The 19,548-nt window shown below is 37.1% G+C and overlaps 1 protein-coding gene across 1 annotated transcript; it reads right to left on the reverse strand.

The window, feature by feature from the left end:
* Positions 1–503: 503 nt before the first annotated feature.
* On the reverse strand, positions 504–1,424 carry LOC133527156 (uncharacterized). Its single transcript, XM_061864050.1, has one exon. The coding sequence runs from the start codon at positions 1,422–1,424 to the stop codon at positions 504–506; it is 921 nt and encodes a 306-aa protein (XP_061720034.1).
* Between the last annotated feature and the right edge of the window lie 18,124 nt (positions 1,425–19,548).

The raw sequence follows: 19,548 nt of genomic DNA on the forward strand, positions 1-19,548 counted from the left end.
CAAGCCAGCGTTTGAGGCGACATTTAAAAATGGCCAAGTTTGGGGCGCTGGTGATGGTGTCAGGTAGTTTGTTATAGACGGCAGGCCCCATGACATGGGTGAGCTTGGCCGATTTGGCCAACTTGCGGTTTACGCCCACGAGCTTATGGGCGTTACGTGTGTTATAATTATGTACCATACTATGAGTTTTGTATGCTGTTAGGTTTGACCGCACATACACAGCCACCTGTAAGATGACTATAGCTGGTAAGGTCAATATTCCCAGTTTTTTAAAGTAGGGTCTTGCAGGAGTGTTGTGCGGTACTCGGGCGATTATTCTAACCGCGCGCTTTTGGAGACGGAAGACCCTTTCCCACTCGGCACAGCGTCCCCATAGTTCCGCACCATACTGGATCAGCGAGTGCACTGTAGCAAAATAGCACGAGCGCGCGACCTCATCTGACACTAGCCTAGTTACCCGTCCCAAAGCAAAACACGCACTGCCGATTCTTCCACTGAGTTTGTTAATATGATGGTCCCACTTTAAACATGGTGGTTTCTAGTGGGTCTGACCTAGCATTTCCACTATCTCCGATAACAATTTGAGATCTGTGCTGCAGAAGGCTCTCGAACAAGGAAAATGTCGGACCATCGATCCCATAGTGCCTTAGCTTACTGGCAAGGACTGCGTGGTCTGCGACGTCAAAGGCCTTGGACAAGTCGCAGCACAATACAGCAACCTGCTGCTTACTCTCTCTAGCGTCGACTACGCATTGGACCACATCACGAGACAGTGTGGTTGTAGAGCGGCCCATACGATAGGCATGTTGTCTATCGGATAAGGCGCTCGTCGACTCCAGAAAACTCGTCAAACGGCGGCTGAGACCGTTTTCAAAGACCTTTGCCATCGCGGGGATAATAGCTACGGGTCTGTATGCATCCATATCCCCCCTCTTACCCTTACCTTTAAAGATTGGAGCTATTTTGCTGATTTTAAGAGATTTAGGGTAGGTGCCCTCCCTTATGCAGCGATTGAATAGCTCCGCCATTGCGTAGGCTAAAGGGGTTGGAGCGGCCCTCAGTAGCTTCATATTTATCCCGTAGATGTCCATTGAGGCTTTAGGAGGGATGAGAAAGGTTATCAAACGATACACCTCATCCGCGCTGAACGGTTGGAGCCTAAGTGACTGATCTGCGGCTGGCACCGCGGCGCGCAGCTGGCGTAGGGCGCGGGCGCCATCGGCGCGTGGCGCGCCGCACGCCGCCGCGGCGCTGAGGAACCTGGTGTTTAGCGCATTGACAGCGGCCTTCTTGCTTGTGAACTGCGACCCATCAGTGTTCACAATCACCTCTGTAACATCTAGTCGTGGGCAGTTATTTTTTCCCCTTTCCTTGTTCACGACATTCCAAAGTATTTTAGATTTATTGATGCCGGTTTTAATCATGTTACTACAGTAATTCGATTTTTTATTCCTAATTAATATTTCATATTGCAATTTGATGTCAGTTATAAAGTTAATAATATTTTCATTATTCATATGTCGCTTTCCTAAATCTATCATATCAAATAAAAAAGATTTAAATAATTTAATGTCATTGTTAATCCAGGTTGGGCAATATCCATCTCTAAACAAATTCTTTCTTAGAGGGAAACAGATGTCGAATTTACTTGCAATAATGTTTATAAGTGACGTTGCAAGGCTACTGGCGTCGCTGTTTTTTGCAAAAATCAGACCCCAATCGACGCTCTCAATAGCGGCAGAAAAATTTAATTGATTTGACTGTGTGAAACTTCTTGAGTACTTATGGGTCACTTTTTTTGAGCGATTTTCTCGTAACCGCAGTACTCCCATAACCGCGAGATGATCACTCAAATTAGTAACGACAGGTTCAACACTAACGAAATCTATTACATCTACATCTAGTAGTTCAATAGAACATTTTATAATATAGTTATTTTTATATGTTGCCGTAAAAACAATTTTTTTGTAGAAACGCGTTTTCCCTAGTTAAAACCAGTTTTCCGTATCGCCTCAGTGAAAACGTGATTTCACTTATTAAAACTAGTTTTCCGTATGGATTCGGTGAAAACAAGGTTTAACTGGGATTATTCAGTCAAAAAGTTTTCGCCTTACCTTTTTAATGGTCACTATATTAGATTTCTTTCTACCAGCAACAGCTTACATCAAGTACCGTCCCTTCTACAACCAAAACACATACTCTACAGCACCTCCATATGACACCCACGCTCGCCTTATAACCTCACCCGTGTCTAATGCTGAAGACAATGCCAGCATTTAGATATTGTTAAATACCATAATGTACAGTACTTTGACTAAATAATGTGCCACGCTTGGCGAACGAGACGTACTTACGAACGTATTAATGTTCTCTTCCCTTGCGGCGTTTTGAATGGAATATGTGACGCCCACGTAAATTATCAAACCTCAATCTAGGACCATCTAGGGCTATCTATGTACGGTATTTATTGGAGATACTAGGCATATGTATACCTAACCATTTTGTCTAAATTAGATATATAGGTATTTAAAACATGTTAATGTTAAAAAGGTTTATCAGCCTTTGTGTTTTTATTTTTGCGTTACCTAGTTACCTACATGAAGATAGATATAAGATACACGCAGTCGACAAATAGTGAAAACAAAGTTAAGTAGTGTATAATTAGACTTTGTTAGAATTTGACATAAATAGATATTTGACATATGTACGAATATGTATTTGACATATTCATTTGGACGAAGTTTGTTTAATATTTTGTTGTAATTATGTAGGTATAGGTATTTTAATGTTGGTTGGAAAACGTAATGGTTTAAATGTATATTTATATAATTAAGGTAAATTGGTTTGTTATATACAGAACTTTGTAAGTAACTACAAAGATATAAAACGAATATAATCTATGTTGCATAACATGCATGAAATATTATCTAAGATAGCATAAACGCCCTTCTCAGCTCAGCAGCTTATCAAAAAGCAATAAAACAATAGTTGTCCCGCAAGTTGTGACAACCGTTTCCTGATAGCCGGTGTCAGTTGATAACCTTAGCTAAGTACCACTGCTCAGTACCAAATATCAACTTGAATGCCTACTTAATATAACTACTAGTTGGCTTCGAACTGTAGACTCTCGAATTGCAAAAAACGACGATTAAAACGTAGTCTGTCATTATTAAGGGTCCCTTTCAGAATAGATTTTTACTAGGTATGCGAAAAAAATTGCAAATTGTAATAAATCCGTACCTTGCCTAACACTGACACATAGAATGCTCGATAATTCTAAACCCAAAAATCAGCCAAGAGCATGTCGGGCCATGCTTAGTGTAGGACTTCGTGCTTCGTCACAAAAATTAGATATCTTCGGCGGGCTTCGTAATTACCATTCAGTCAAAATAGGCCAAACGGGGGATATTAGTAAGTATCATGTACATTATGTACAAGTATAAGAGTAAGTACCTTTGCAGCGCTTTGTACGTCTTTTTACTAAGAAGAGAAGATTTTTTGCAATAACTCAAAAACGACTAGACCGATCATATTTGCTATAGTTCTCATTGAAAGTATCACGGCAGCCGTGCAGCGTGCAGATATTTTTTTTTTCTTTTATTCTTTTGCTTATACTTTGTCGATGGCAAACAAGCATATGGCCATTCTAGTGGTTAGTGGCAACCTTTATTAAGTTTAATAAAAATATTAGCAACAAGTAGGTACCTAATCTGTTCGTGATTTCACCAATTGCGAAAACCTTAATAACATCTACACAAACAGCAATCCAACTCAATCTAGAAACCTAATTAAAACTTCTGCCACTAAGTGCAGCGCTCCGAAACTACCTAATTCCTTTCGACAAAGGACAACTAATAAAATAGCAAAAAGAATGGCCAGTCGACACTTAAGACCCTCGCAAAGGGCTCGCTTAGTATTCTCGCCGACCCTCAGAACTCAAAGGGAAAGGGCAAACACTCGAGCCGAAGGACCAAAATAGGGAATGTATTGAGTCGCGAAATAAAATAAGGGTAAAAGAGTGGGTGAATTTGTGTTGTAGTTTGGGGAAGTGTATAGAGTTGCGAAACCACAATCAAATTCTGGTAAACAAAATTGAGAGCAGCTGGAGTGTTCTGTAAGTGTGCAACTTTCCCGTCCCATGTTGCATTTTTTTTGTCACTGCTGTTATTTCGATATCTAAATATTTAAGGTACAAATTGTCAAAGAAACAATACCTATTTTTGATAAATAAGTACATAGTCACATCTGAAAATGTCGATACGAACAAAATCCCAAAAATATGTATACACGACCTTATTGCCCATAATATTAAGGTGTGTACATATTTTTGGTACATTGTCATCCATATCTATATTTTTAGACGTGACCAGTATCAATGACTAAATAAAGTGTCAAATTATTAACCAGCTCCCAGCACATTCCAAATACAGTACCCCTAGTGTAAATTTATTTGATAGCGAAACGTGTCGTACGCGTTTGCGTTAAGTATCATTTTGTATGGGAATTTAAATAAATAAATATTATAGGACATTATTACACAAATTGACTAAGTCCCACAGTAAGCTCAATAAGGCTTGTGTTGAGGGTACTTAGACAACGATTATATAATATATAAATATTTATAAATACTTAAATACGTAGAAAACACCCATGACTCAGGAACAAATATCCATGCTCATCACACGAATAAATGCCGTTACCAGGATTTGGACCCGGGACCATCAGCTTCGTAGGCAGGGTCACTACCCACTAGGCCAAACCGGTCGTCAAAAACGTCCCGCTTGGAGCGATGTTTCTAAATCCCATACAAAATGAGACTTAACGCAAACGCGTACGTCACGTTTCGCTATCGAATAAATGTACACTAGGGGTACTGATTTTAATGCTGTACGGTTTTACAATAACTGATTTGTGTTTTTAATCACCCAACTACCTAATCAGTTTTTTATGTGTTTTTTCAGATGGGAGATATACCGCCCGAATCGACCTGTTTACACACTTAATAGTGTTTAGTGCAAGTTCACACATATACTACGAAACGCAAGTAGCACTAACAAATGCATGAACTTACACTAAACACTAATCAAAGTGTAAACAGGATCATGTTCACTGTCCCCACACAAATTGATATGACTAAGTGACACGTCCAAGCGTCAAATTCATTTGAAGTTGTGAACCGGTAGTGGAAGCACGGACTTCTGAAAAAAGCTTCATGACTCCACATTAGTGGCACCGTGGTGGCACCCGAACGTGGAACGTGTTAAGGTACTTAATTTTTTTTATCCGAAGTATTATCAGCTCTATAACACTCCTAAAAGGACAATACAAGGGTGACCACAGGTGCCGGCGTCCGAACTTTTCAAATATTTGCCTCCGCAGCTTCCGTGGACTTTCCTAAACGCCACTAACGATAACCGAACAATTTATTTAACGGACGGATCAAGTATGCTTTGACAAAACAAAAAGGGAAAGAAGTTCGCGAGCAACGAAATATTTGCAAGGATCAAAGCGCTTTAGATTTGTTACGGTTAATAGAGGGTGACTTCTGTTTTAGAGATGTTTATTTGTTTAAATTTAGCGGCTTGTGCCGTTTGGTTGGAGAGGGTTTTCAATTTTGTACGGGACCCGATTTGTCCCGCATAAAATTATTTTGTAGCGATGTCAACGATAAATTGTTTTATGCGATAAACGCTGTGTTTACTGCGTAAAACAAGATGGTGCCATTCGATTACCTAATGTAAAATGTAATTTTTCCTACATTGACATATATCTAAGGACGGGCCTTACGGGCAATAACAATGGTACCAGTACAACGGTGTCACGCAAACGAATTCGAGCCAATCGTGCTGTCTAACGCCACAACGCGATTGGGTGATGTGTTCGCACCACGCGCGCGATTGGTGGCAACTAGTTGCGTTAGACTGCACGATTTGCTCGAATTCGTGAGTGACACCACTGAACTAACACCATTCTTAGTGCCCGTAAGGCCCGTCCTTAGATATATGGCAATTTTTCCTACATTTCGTTGGTCGTATGCGTTTTTTAATTTCATTCAAAACTCTAAGTTCATTATTTGTTTTTACTGTCATGTGTGTTCTGGTTTCATTCTTGTATGTCTCTATTTGTAGCAAATAAATAAACATTTCACCTATCTGCATTTAGTCTATTCTTTTTATTCCTAGTTTAAAAGCTCCTAGTTCTTCCGTTACAATAACTATTATTTACAATATGCGCGTCCAAACGATTACCAAACTACGACCGTTTTTTGTCCATTCATAATCTAATCGTACGATATTTCGTTCACATTAACGACATTAAAAACAAATCGATTTCCGCATGAGTGACGCTGAGTCACAACATTTATTGTTAAAGGACTTATCTTCCAAATCTTTTTGTACAGATATTGACTTTAAACAATGGAAGATAAAGTCGATAGCAGGAAAAAAATAATATGGGCAAAAACGCGATGCAATTAGCACTTGGATAAAGCACTTGCTGTAATAGCCGTGGGAGAGCCGATTTTTATAAGTCGGTGCAAGTTATAAGCGGCAATAGGTAGATCGGTACAAGTTTCAAGAGATGGTATAAAAATTGGGTTTTGGTATTTTCGATCAAACGAACATAAAGTTATATCGTTGTTCGTGTTTCCATTATGTAATGTGGCTACATGCTGCGATTTGGGTTTAATTTGAAAAACAATTCAAAATACGCCAAATCAAAAATTACATTATCATCATTGCTTATCTAGTCACATGTACGCGAAATTGATAAAGGTGTATCTAGTACTCCCGAAAGCGAGGAATTTCTAGACCTGGGTTAAAATTGTGAGCATTTTCTACAAAAATTTTCATTTAAAACTTAAATCCATGTATCCAGTCTCTTTTAACTTGAATCTCCTAAGCAATTTATAATAACAACCAATAGTATAGCAGCCAAGGAGTTCGTGTCAAATGCGAAGTATTAATGTCAGCAGTTCGGGGCTGAGCTCCCATGGGCGCGACCAATCCGTACGTGGCGTTACGAATTGTCACATCACAGGAAAAATACCAATTGGGCAAGAGTGTGTCGGTGCGTTCTTGAAGATTCCGTAGTTGTTTTACGTATTCCGTGGGTGCCTTTCTATGAAATGAGAGGAATCAACCAATAGCATTGGTTGTAATCCTGTTGGGCCCGGGTCCTTAAGGAACGTCCAAAAGAGAGGTATGGGCACTGTGAATGACATCTAGCTTTGTATGGAAGGGCACAGCACAGCAGATTCCAGATCTAGAGCAGAGCCTAACTGGGGAAATACCTCCACCTTACAGAAGACCGCAGCCAAATAACACGTTACTAGACCCTACTCATAGTGTTGTGTTCCTGCCGGTGAGTAAGGTTGCCATAGTTCAACGAGAGCGCGGAGTGTTAGGGTCGGCAATGCACATGTAACACCTCTGAAGTTGCAGGTGTCCATAAGCTACGGAGACTGCTTACCATCAGGCGGGCCGTATGCCACCGACGTAGTGTAAAAAAATCCACATTCTCTTCTCTCCGCTGAATAATGCCATTGGTAATTCTACGTCACTTTTAACATTTTATAAAATGTAGCTAGTGGGCAATCCAAATGAGATTCATGACTTATGGGCTGAATTTATTCTTAATACCTATTGCTCTTCGATCCAAGAACATTAAAAAGAATCCAAAGTAATCACAATATAGCCCAGTTTCCTCTCTTGGTTAACTGTTCCCCTCTGGGTGATCAGATGGCAATTGATGTCGTAATAATCAATTGGTATCTTCGCCAATCATTGAAATTACCCTAAATTTTTTAGGATGCGACCAGGAAAGCGATGAAGAGGAGGTGTCTCTGAATTTATCTTAGAAATTGGGCCTCCGAATTAAAAACAATACTTATATATTTATTCTACAGAATCCTAAAAACATGTCCATGCAGCATGACTGAGAATACGAATTTGGTTGCGTCGTCCGTTGGATTACAAATTTGTCACATCAACTGACACATCTCGATTGAGGATGCGAATTTTTTGCGATGCTGCAACGGTCACGTAACCAATTATTTTTATTTTGCAAACAATTAACAATAAGGAAAAAAAGCAAGGTATTGGTATGTCGTGGGAATTGAGCTAGGCAATGTCATTTCGTTGAATTTAGATAAGCACTTACGGAAGTGTTGGTCTGCTGGTACTTATGAAAGTGACTGTCATCTGTTGGTTCTGACCTTTCAACCCAAATGCGAAACAAGACCTTGTTTGACTAGCGTATCCGCGTGTAATCACTGGCGTAGACAATACGGCAAATAATTAATAAGACGTTTCCTTTTGAAAAGTTGGTATTTTAGACTGAAACATTGGTTTAAAAAGGCATTTACATATATGATTATTTTATACATTACAAGAATGATTATTTTTGACTACCGGCCTGGTCTAGTCGGTAGTGATCCTGCATATAAAGCCGATAGTCGTGGGTTCGAATGCCGGTAAGGCCATTTATTTGTGATAGGCGTTTTCTACGTATTTAAGTATGTATTTATATATACCTATCGTTGTCAGAGTACCCACAACATAAACTTTCTTAAGCTTACTGTGGAGCTTAGTCAATTTGTGGAAGAATGTCGTATAAGTTTTGTTTAATATTTATTTAATATATTATTTTACGGGTCTCCCTTCTATTTCCCAGGGATCCGAAATGGGAAAGCCGAAAGCTATAAATCGGCCCGCGATTGTTTAAAGAAAGCGGAAGAGCCAAAGGCATAGCAGTGACCAGTGACCCTAAGGTCAAAAGTTATAGAGACCCCTGTTCTATCCATTCAAATGATTAATATATTTTCATGCGACATGGTTTCCATTTAATTACCTGACAGTAACAGTTCAGTATTGGTCTTCAGTTATAATTCCAAACATCGTTAATATCGTTATTAAGATTAGGTACACTTGAATGGCAAAAAGCAAAATCTGGGTGCAGCATCATTAATAAAGCCGAAACGCCTAATATCAAATGCCAAATTTAGTTCCCACAGTAAACCGACACGTAGGCACACTCTCAACAAACAATTTACTTGCGATAACTGTGCAATCATAATAAATCTTATCTCCATAAATATCGGTAATTTATACCGACACGTCACTTCGAAACCGGTATCAGGTACCGGTAGGTTTGCGACAAATTTGAGCGCTGAATTTGCATATCTTACGTAATTTGCCGGCGGTCTGCTGTAATAGAATATCTGTATAATTCTGCTCCGTAATAAAAGTTATTTATCATTGAACAACGTAATCTATTCCTTAGACCTTTTTTTAATAGGACGCAAAAAATAACAGTCATGTCATTAGGAAAGTACGCCATTCTAATAAATAAATAAAAATCATATAAAAGGCGTACAGCCTACTCGTATAGTGAGAGCTGTGAAAAGGAACAAAACATATTTTTTTAACGATACCTACTATTCATCTATAATTTATCTACATGTTCGGGAATTGTAAATAAATAAAAACCATACCTCCAATATTTAAAAAAATGGGTCTGAATGTGTGTTGACACAAACTGCAAATGTACCGTTCAGCGGAGATGGAGTGGTGTGGGAAAATGCATTTATAGCCGGTATAAAATAAAAAGAACTGCAAAAAATACTCGTAAAAACCGTTTGTTTCCTGCTGTTTAGTACAGTTTTGCTAAATTCTGTCACACATTGTATTAAAGTTCCCAGCATTATCAGCGCTCCATCACAGGGTCCTCGGAAGAAAGGAAAACTTCGCAATAAATTGATAGTGAAAGCAAAAGTGATCATGACCTATTAACTTCATGTAAACCTAGGATCCAATCGAATCTTAAGTTATGACTTGTGTGACTTGTCATCCCGAGACTTTTTTATTTATTTATTATTATTTATTTTATTTATACTTTATTGCACATAAAATATTAAGTACAAATGGTGGACTTAATGCCTTAAGGCACTCTCTGCCAGTCAACCACTTCTATTCTTCTTGTTTCTTTTTTCTATTCGTTTGGCGTTTTTCGATGTACTATTGTCATCTTGGCTAGGCTCCCTGGAACTGTTTAAAGCAAGCTTGTTTAAGTAAAAGCCCCTATCTAAAAAATAATATTTCTCAAGAGTTGTTCATATAAATAAATATTTAGGAACAATCTTACACAGATCGACCTAGCGCCAAACTAAACAAAGCTTGTATTATGGGTACTAAGCGATGATATACATACGTATATAGATAAATACATACATATATACATAGAGGACATCCTGACTCAGAAACAGACAGGATGTTCATCGCACAAATAAATGCACTTAACGGGATTCGAACCCGGAACCATCGGCTTCATAGGCAGTGTCAGTAGGCCAGACCGGTCGTCGGATATTCCGATGTCTTCACAAATAAACGATATTATTTAAACCATCGAAAGTTCTAGTAGGCACAAATAATGGACCAACTCAAACGAAGGACAAACGTAATCACGTAAATGATTGCTATAACCAAAAGGGCAATCTTTAGAAGTGCATTAAATTTAACAACATGCTGAGGTCAATTTTTTACTAACACAATAATATTCGTTTTCCTCAACTAAAATGGCACTTAATTCTCCCACAATTGTTTGAATCGTACGGAAATAAAGTGTACTAAATTGCAAATGGTTCGTTAATGCATTAGATATGGGCAATGGCTTTGTTATTGGCAGGACATGTGCTAAGGCCATACGTTCTTCTTATTCAACACGGATGAAAAGTAGTAACCCAATGAGGGCAATAAGTTAGTTTTCATTTATCATGCTCTGAAAGTGGGTTGTCGTTGTTCTAAAAAGCGTGCAGAAAATGATACGTTTCTGCTGTAGAGCACTGTTTTTTTTAAGTACGTTTGTTTCTTTTTTTACGATAAGCAATTATTTTTCTATTTTAAATGGATTTGTTGTACAATTTCCAATCTGATAATTAACTCCCATTCCATACATAACGATATTTTTACCTTAATTGTTAATAGAAAGTACCGTCAAGAAATACCACTGAAGTTTATACTTAGCCGTGTTTTTCAATACACATGTTTTTACTTTCCTCGTTTTCGAAATGAAAAGTAGAGTGTTTAACTGGGGGGTGAAAAGCACCATTTCAGACTTGGGCTATTGGCGATGGTGCTCGAACGCAGTGACTACCTCGACAGAAATGTGTGCCTTTCATCCTACTTGGTTATCCTATATGGTTAACAATCTACTATTGAGTTTCTCAGTCTTTTTGAACAACCGACATTTAACCTTGATCCTAAATTGACCTTGAACATCTTGTTGCGCCTAGTTTGTGTTTTAAAACACAGAAAACATTTAATTTTTCTTCACGAATTTCAATACTTTATATGAATATATTCAACTTTAGCAATTTTTGACGTATTTACATATTTTTGTACACTTTATTAATCAAAGTACATGATGTTTTCCTTGTACGATAACCATCGTGTGAAATGACATTGTCAACTAAAAATATAACCATGATATTTATAAACACTCTTAAGTAAACAACAGTATATAAATCCATGTCAATGGACATTTCTCAACCAAAACTAAACATATATCAATGTTCATTGATTTAGTCGTAGGCGCATACTAAAATTTTACAACCGAAATGACTGTTAAAGTCAATCTTGCCTACATTCTGTCAGATTAGCGTCAGTGCGCCGTGGAATATTGCCGTATATCGTATTTACGCGAATAAAGAATGACAGCTATGATTATTATATTTGGTTACAAATGTATTGCCATTGTCTTTATGGTGAGAAAGCTTTGATCTCATACTTTAGCCGAATAAGGCGGCAAAAAGTGATAGAAGCTGTGGCTCAAAGTTTGATTTTAGTGACTATGAGCGCTTTTAGTTTTACGTTTCTTTTGCAAATGTAGGCTCGGTTGTATTTGTCACGTTTAGGTATAAATAGATCTCTACCGCTACCACGAGCTTGTCTCTGACCTGACACTGATATATTCGCTAACGTTTACATAACTTACTTTCCATGCATCTCGCTCGCACTAATATGCCAGTACCAGCTAGATGCATAGAAAGTTACGCACACTCTAGCGAATATGTCTACTTAACACAACCGACCTTTGACAAGATTATTTATTAATAATTATATATTGACGACTGTCACTATCTCGAACAAGTAAGCCGGTATAATTGCATTAAGATTTTCAATAATTATGTCAAACCAAGGGATCCGGTTGCGCAATACTACTTACTAGATATGTTTAAGATATCCATAGTACGACAGTTTCATCTCTCAAATCGATGCACATAAACTTTATTACAGCAATCATAATCTAACATCTAACGACCCATCGCATACGCGTATTTGTCTATCCCATAATGTTAATAGTGTCCTCCGGCCAAAACTGAGACAATTACCAACTGATTGTGCCCCTTGGTCACTGGGATCATTCGTGATTCTCCGTTCTAATGTAAAAAAGTACTTACAATACACCAGTTTCATACATTATAGCGTCTTCTTAATTTAGGACGGTTTTTGTGGTTTCGTCATGCCGTGACTTATGCTCAAATTGACCATTTTTATTTGCGTGTGGAACGTAATTGGAACATGCCATTTGGATTGAAGTTTTAATGATGTTACAATTTGTGACGGAATAAGGTCAAAGTTGCGTTAATTTAATGTGTCAGGTCAGTAAGTATAATATTAAACAAATAGATAGATTGGTACCTGTGTAACTGGTGTAATTGGTGTATATTCCTTTGCCTTATGTAACTAGAAGTCGATGGAAAATATAGCCTAAGTAGGTCTGTCCCCCGGGCCACAAAAAAACGATGTAAACCTGAGCATTTAAAACTCTTCGATGTCACTTGTGAAGTGTTTACTTCACGCAAACACTGGGATGTTTGTGTGTAGTACACGTATAGATTCATAACAATTCAATTCGTATAACTCAAAACTGGTGCCCTATTGATACTCCGAGAAAAAAATACGCCGATTTTCGTTTCGCCGACAACGATTCGCAGACGGGTTCTTTGGCCGAGTAACGATTGGAAGAATGACATTACGCATAATAGTCGTTTGCACGAGTAGTCAAAACGTAGAACATTGATACGCATATTTACTTTTCGTAGAATACTCATTTAGTAACTGTCACAATTACCCAAGAAACTATTGATCGAAACACAATAAGTCGAATGATCATTTGGCATTTTTAGTTTGCGTTCTAATTTATAGCCCCCGTTTAGCCTGTTATAACAGAATGGTAACTACGAAAAACGTAAAACAACGTAGTATCAGGATTTTTTAAAACTCTACCTATGTTACTTACTCGTAATATCAGATTTTTTTAAATCTCTATCTAAATTAGTAACACATTGTATGTATTTTCAATTCTAGAGATAGTTCTAAAAGTGTATAATGTGTGTAATACAAGTTTACTAATTTTATGATACTGACATATGTATTAACAGTATAAGTGTTTTGGCTGTAGCTGTAAACTTATACTTAGTGTTTGTCTAAATAAAGAATAAAGAAACCCTACACTGAGCATGGCCCGACATGCTCTTGGCCGATTTTTATACATATAAGTATACTTCACGCATATAAGTATCTAAAAAAAGTAATTTTTTTATCCTTTTTTAAGTGGGCCTTTCGTTGTACAATTTTTTTTTATTTCAAAAATAACGATGTATAAAATTTGAAACGTTATTCGGCTTAACATTATTATTCCGGGTTATTTGTTCCTGAGTCATGGGTGTTTTCTATGTATTTAAGTATTTATAAATATTTACATATTATATATGTCGTTGTCTAATTACCCTCAACACAAGCCTTATTGAGCTTACTGTGGGACTTAGTCAATCTGTGTAATAATGTCCTATAATATTTATTTATTTATTTATTTAACATTCCTTAAACGAAAAGATTTCTCTGCCAAATGAAAATCGTCCAATAATAGTTCTGCTAATTTACACAGAAGCGAACTGAACTGTAGGTGAACCAAGAGTCTGCGTAACGTTAGTCGACCAAAAGTTACATCTACAAATATATCACTCTGCGTCTGCGAAACGATGTTCGGCGAATCGTTGTCTGCGGTCGGAGAATCATTAGGTACCCCTCAAAACTATCATGGAACTGATGGAACCTCTATTAAGTATCTTAAGGCTCAGTGTGATAAGTAAAAGAGACGTATATTTTAACGGATCAATTAGATACAAGAATAAGCCATGTATTGAGCTTACTCGGACCTTTTGTACAGAACTGCGATAGTGCAAATAATGTCTTGTAATATTAACACACACAATTAACATACAATAACAATTGACAGTGCACCGATCCTCAAAGCGCGGTATCATCTAGCGTGTATTACAATTACTTTGCGATCGTAGATGAGTCCAACGGTCTGACAAACCAAAGCAAATGTGGTCTCTAGAGTCACCAAATTCTATTAGTACCAGATGTGACTCAATGAACCATTGACACTTTGTAGCCGTTTGGCTGAACAGTGAGCAGGGCACAAATCACGGTCTTTTGTGAATGCTTTCCTCCTACCCTTGCCATTAGCCGATGTGGATGAAAGATGCAGTTTTAGTACGCAGTTAAAAGACCAGGTGCAACAGCATGAACAGTTTTACTTTTGCCCGTGGTAGCATGTTCGTACTTAGAACATTGCATGGCAAAATTCCGACAGCGGCAACAGCAGACGATAGGTAGCCCAAGTTTATAAAGTGTAAAGTAAAGAATGAGTAAAAAGTGTTGTCAAAGTCAAAGTGTAAACAATCATGCCGCGGTGACATTGGCACCAACTTTGGGTGTTTTCTATGTATTTAAGTATTTATAATTATATATTATATATATCGTTGTCTAGGTACATACAATACAAGCCTTATTGAGCTTACTGTGGGACTTAGTCAATTTGTGTAATAATGTCCTATAATATTTATTATTTATTTATTTATTTACTGGCTTATTTGAGCGTTCGACTGAGCAGGTAACTAGAACGATAACCCTGTTTGCACAGGCTGAGTCATCGCCCACTCGCGCCAGTACTGGCGCAAGTGTTGTAACCGACCACTTGACGCGTCAACACGCCCACTGTTGTGGATCCAGTGCTTATAGCCTTTCGACTATAGGGGGTTAAGCTCGCATCCTTGCACTTTTTACAAACTTAAAGAGGTTGAAGAGTAAATGGAATACTGACCCAGAATAGAGCTGTTCTCTTAGACAGGAGTATTCTATCGTATACGGTTGTTTATCATAAAACCAACATATATACTATGATTATGACAAATATTGCCTGATAAATTAAATTATTGACATGAATTCACCAAAAACCCATAGCCTGATTCCGCGTCCATGTCCTTGAGTTATTATTACTTTATATGTAGAAGCCAAACAATGAAATTGTCGCATCAGCAATCTATACCAAGCGACCAGAACATCGGAAGCACCCTAAAATTCATAGCGCTTACGCGTTTAGGTCGCGAGTAAAATTCATGGTATCAGCTTCTATGGTTTGTTGTCAAAACAACAACACATGGCGCAAAATTCTGGTCCTCTAGGCCGGTTCTATACATAGTAATATATAATAGTTCTATTATGGTATATGTATGAGAATAAGTACAAATAAGTATTGAAATGTTTGTTTGTTTAAAAAAAAAAATGTTTGTTTGACTTTTATGATGCAAAATTTCCACAATCGGCCCATTCAAAGTCTATACATACAGAATTAGCGTTTGTTCCACTCTGAGGTCTTAATCGTAGATTTTTCAGTAATTTACAAGTAAATTGCTGATAATTAATCATGATGAATTATTGAATCTAGTTTAGAACCATTAAAATATAAATCGACGTGACAAGGACACAAAAAAATTATAAAATATTTATTTAACTGAGTAACTTTTATATTTACTCCTTTGAAGTCAAATCAGCAATTCAAGAAGTAACTTAGTCAACTATCCCAATAGCTGTTGGACTACAGTTGATCCTAACTTATTAGAAACTTCATTACATCGATAAAGCGTGTTGGTGTCGCGGCATTATACCATTTATATTTTACCGTCCACCTTACCTCACCATGATTTATGGACGTGATCGTAGTTAGTACGATCAAAATCTTGGTGCAACAAATTTAGTAAAGTAGATTTTTTTTGGCTTTAAATATTTAGCTTTCTAGTCTCAGTTAATCAATTTGGTTTAAGAAAACTATTTACTTAGGTACTTCAATAAAAATACAACTGAAATCAGTTCTGGTTATTAATTTAAATTTTATTTTAATGGACGATATATGAAATGTATAATCGTACGTATGTATGCTCTTAACTGTTTTTTCTCAGTATCTGATTCTGATTTCTTATTACGATGATTTATTGATAAAAACAATTTTACATGTCATTTCTTAATGCTACGTACTATCTAATTCATGATTATTTTTAAACTTATGTATTTGATTAACTAACCAGTACTTATCTAGTTTTTTTATAAAATCTATATAATATTGCTTAGTCTGGCACTTGAAAATAGGCATCCAATAAGTAGTAGGCCTCAGCCACTAGTTTATGTTTAAGTTTGTTTATTCAAAAATGTCACTGATGACAGCTGAAAGATCAAATCTATAAGTTTTCGAAAAATAAATTAAATTCAGAATCGGTCTCCTGCTTTCGATCGGGCAACTATTCATGACTCTATACCTTATTAGCGATTTTAGCAATTTATACTTATATAAAATACATAATTAACTAAAATAACACTAACACCATATGGATCTCCCTAGATTTGATACAAATAAATAATTGAATATATTAGGGTTTATACGACAAACACAACAACATAATACATATAAAATTTAAATTTTAAATCTATAAATAAATAAAACAAATCCTAAAATAAATAATTGAATTGAATTGAAATTGAAAGTATGAAAAATTAAGTAAATAGCTATTTAGGTCATATCATATATTGTCATTTTTACTGAAAATTATCATCGTGTAATACAATTTATACATAACTAAAGTACGATGCACGAACTTCATTCATTAATTTAATCGTGTTGTATCCATCAGAAGTTCAGTTAGAATCAATCAACACTCTTATTATGAGAAAAATGACAGTTTCAAATAACTAACAACACTGACCTTTCAATTTCATTACCGATGTGTATGATAAAGCCTCCGCGACACTTCCCACCGCAGAGCCTTGACCTATGGCGCCAAATACGACTGCAAGTTAACTGATCAGTCGTCAACTTTATTGCTACGTAATAAGGTATATTATAAATCAGTTAATTATGTCAGTGTTAGATGTGTTGACTGATCATTCATAAGACTTATAGCTACGAGATAAGGGCTAGTGTTGGATGATAGGTTGTGTAAGTTTTAGTACTGCGGTTGGCCGGTAAGGTGACCGGGGATTGGATCTAGGAAGTTCATACAGGGTTTTTTGAGGTGTGATCAAACGGAGCTGAATAAGGTCATACTGAATGAATATGGAGACCCGGTCAGACATCTATTTATAGCGATCTATGAGTGCTATTGTTAGCTAATAGTTATGATCAAAAAATGTTCTAGGAAGTCGACCATAAAAGGATGTAAATGCAAAGATTTTGAATATGATACATTTTGGCACAGGACAGGTTATATCTATCATATTACAAGTCGTATTGGTCTACTTGGCCATCAGGTCAAAATGCACTTCGTATACGTCACGATTATTCGTTCGAATAATCCCAGACTTGGTGGCAAGGAATCGCTTCAACACTATATATTTGACGACCGGTCTGGCCTAGTGGGTAGTGACCCTGCCTATGAAGCTGATGGTCCCGGGTGCAAATCCTGGTAAGAGCATATATTTGTGTGATGAACACGGATATTTGTTTCTGAGTCATGGGTGTTTCTATGTATATAAGTATTTATAATAATAATATATTAAATATATCGTTGTCTAGGTACCTACAACACAAGCCTTATTGAGCTTACTGTGGGACTTAGTCAATTTGTGTAATAATGTCCTATAATATTTATTTATTATTTATTTATTTTATTTATATTTTGCTCAGTTTTAGGTATGTTACCTACTCAGATGAGACACAAATGTCTATAAAATAAAATATTAATCTTATTGCATATTAAGCGCTTCTTACCGCGTTTCGTAACCTTACCGCAATTGTGTTTTCATTTGTTTTTGCGAAGGCAATGGCAACGGTAACGACCAGTTGGTGTATTCTCGTTGGTAGTGGAGCCGAATCCATTTTTGAACCAACGAAACATGGCCTCGATATCACAATATAGTGTTGTCATTTTCACTTTGGAGGTGTAGACAGGTTAAGGAATAGTACAGATATATACGCTTAACGGCTATTCAAGCCGAGTTAGAGCTTGTTTTTCTGGCGGCAACAAAGCGGTCCTTCAGAAACGTCATAAGAAGTGGCATTTGCAGTTAATGCTTATTGCCCATAGCGATACGTTTGTACTCAAAACACGCCTTGGCAAGTTGCCAGGACCGGCAGCAGCACTAACATAAAAAGTGTAAGCACCCACTGTCATCGAACAAGACGCAGTAGTATGCTGTCAATGTCAGGAACAATCTGTAAACTCCACTGAGGTGGATATGAGTAGATAGATATGGTTATAATTGTAATATCCGGGGCCTACCGCAAAAATCGAATCGAAAATTGCAGGAATCTTTCTCTTTTACTCCATAAAAGGCGTAATTAGAGTGACAGAGAAAAATGCCCGCAATTTGCGAACTTCGATTTTCGCGGTTTTCTGTTCTCCACTCTGCTGGATTACAAGCATTACTATTGGTTAATTCCCGAACGTCCGCTCTCATCTCCTATACAGTTGAAAGGCAGCCTAAACGGAGTACTCTAGTTGTAATCAGGAAGCACATTTATTCCCCCCCCCCCCCCCAGTGGTCAATTAGCTCGAGCTCTGGTAGCAGTTGGAATAACATTCCAGCTTACATAGTTGCCGCATCGCGCACCGACCTCTGCAGTGAGAGTACCAAGGTCGGGGTATATCAAGGATGATCGTACTAGAAACCTAGATCTTTAGGACAATAGTAAAATGTACCTACTTAAGATGTCAGGAAGAATGAATTATAAAGTTACTTTAACCTCAGATAAATTAGAATTTCAATCTAAACTTTTTCTATTGAATCTGTCAACAAGCAAAACCATTAACCCTTCGAGTAGTAGAGAGTAGGCCGAACGATTACGTAATTTAAATTTAAAATTTTATTAATTGAAATATAATCAAAATTCCAATAGTTCAAAAACGACGTATGCCACTTGAAGCTTGCTACCACTTCTACGGTTTTTTCGTAAAAACTATCACCTCTTCTTTCAAAGTCCACTAAAATAAAAGCTCTTTCCACCCTCATCATGAAAAAATGGTAGTTCATTCGATAATTGTTGACTTAGAAGTTTTGTCTCTCCGTGTTCCAGCCGAGAGAGACAAGTCCATTAACTCATGAACTGCTGAAACGATAACACCAAATAGGTATTTGAATTTAGCATTCAACTTTTCACTTAAAATTTTCTCGTTTGAGCGGGGTAGGCTGTAACAAGATCATGATTGCA

Source organism: Cydia pomonella, chromosome 17 (genome assembly GCF_033807575.1).
Source record: "Cydia pomonella isolate Wapato2018A chromosome 17, ilCydPomo1, whole genome shotgun sequence".
Classification (NCBI taxonomy): domain Eukaryota; kingdom Metazoa; phylum Arthropoda; class Insecta; order Lepidoptera; family Tortricidae; genus Cydia; species Cydia pomonella.

Bases quoted from the DNA above. Each gene is read 5' to 3' on its own strand.
- LOC133527156 (XM_061864050.1), bottom strand. From the start codon at position 1,424: ATGATTAAAACCGGCATCAATAAATCTAAAATACTTTGGAATGTCGTG.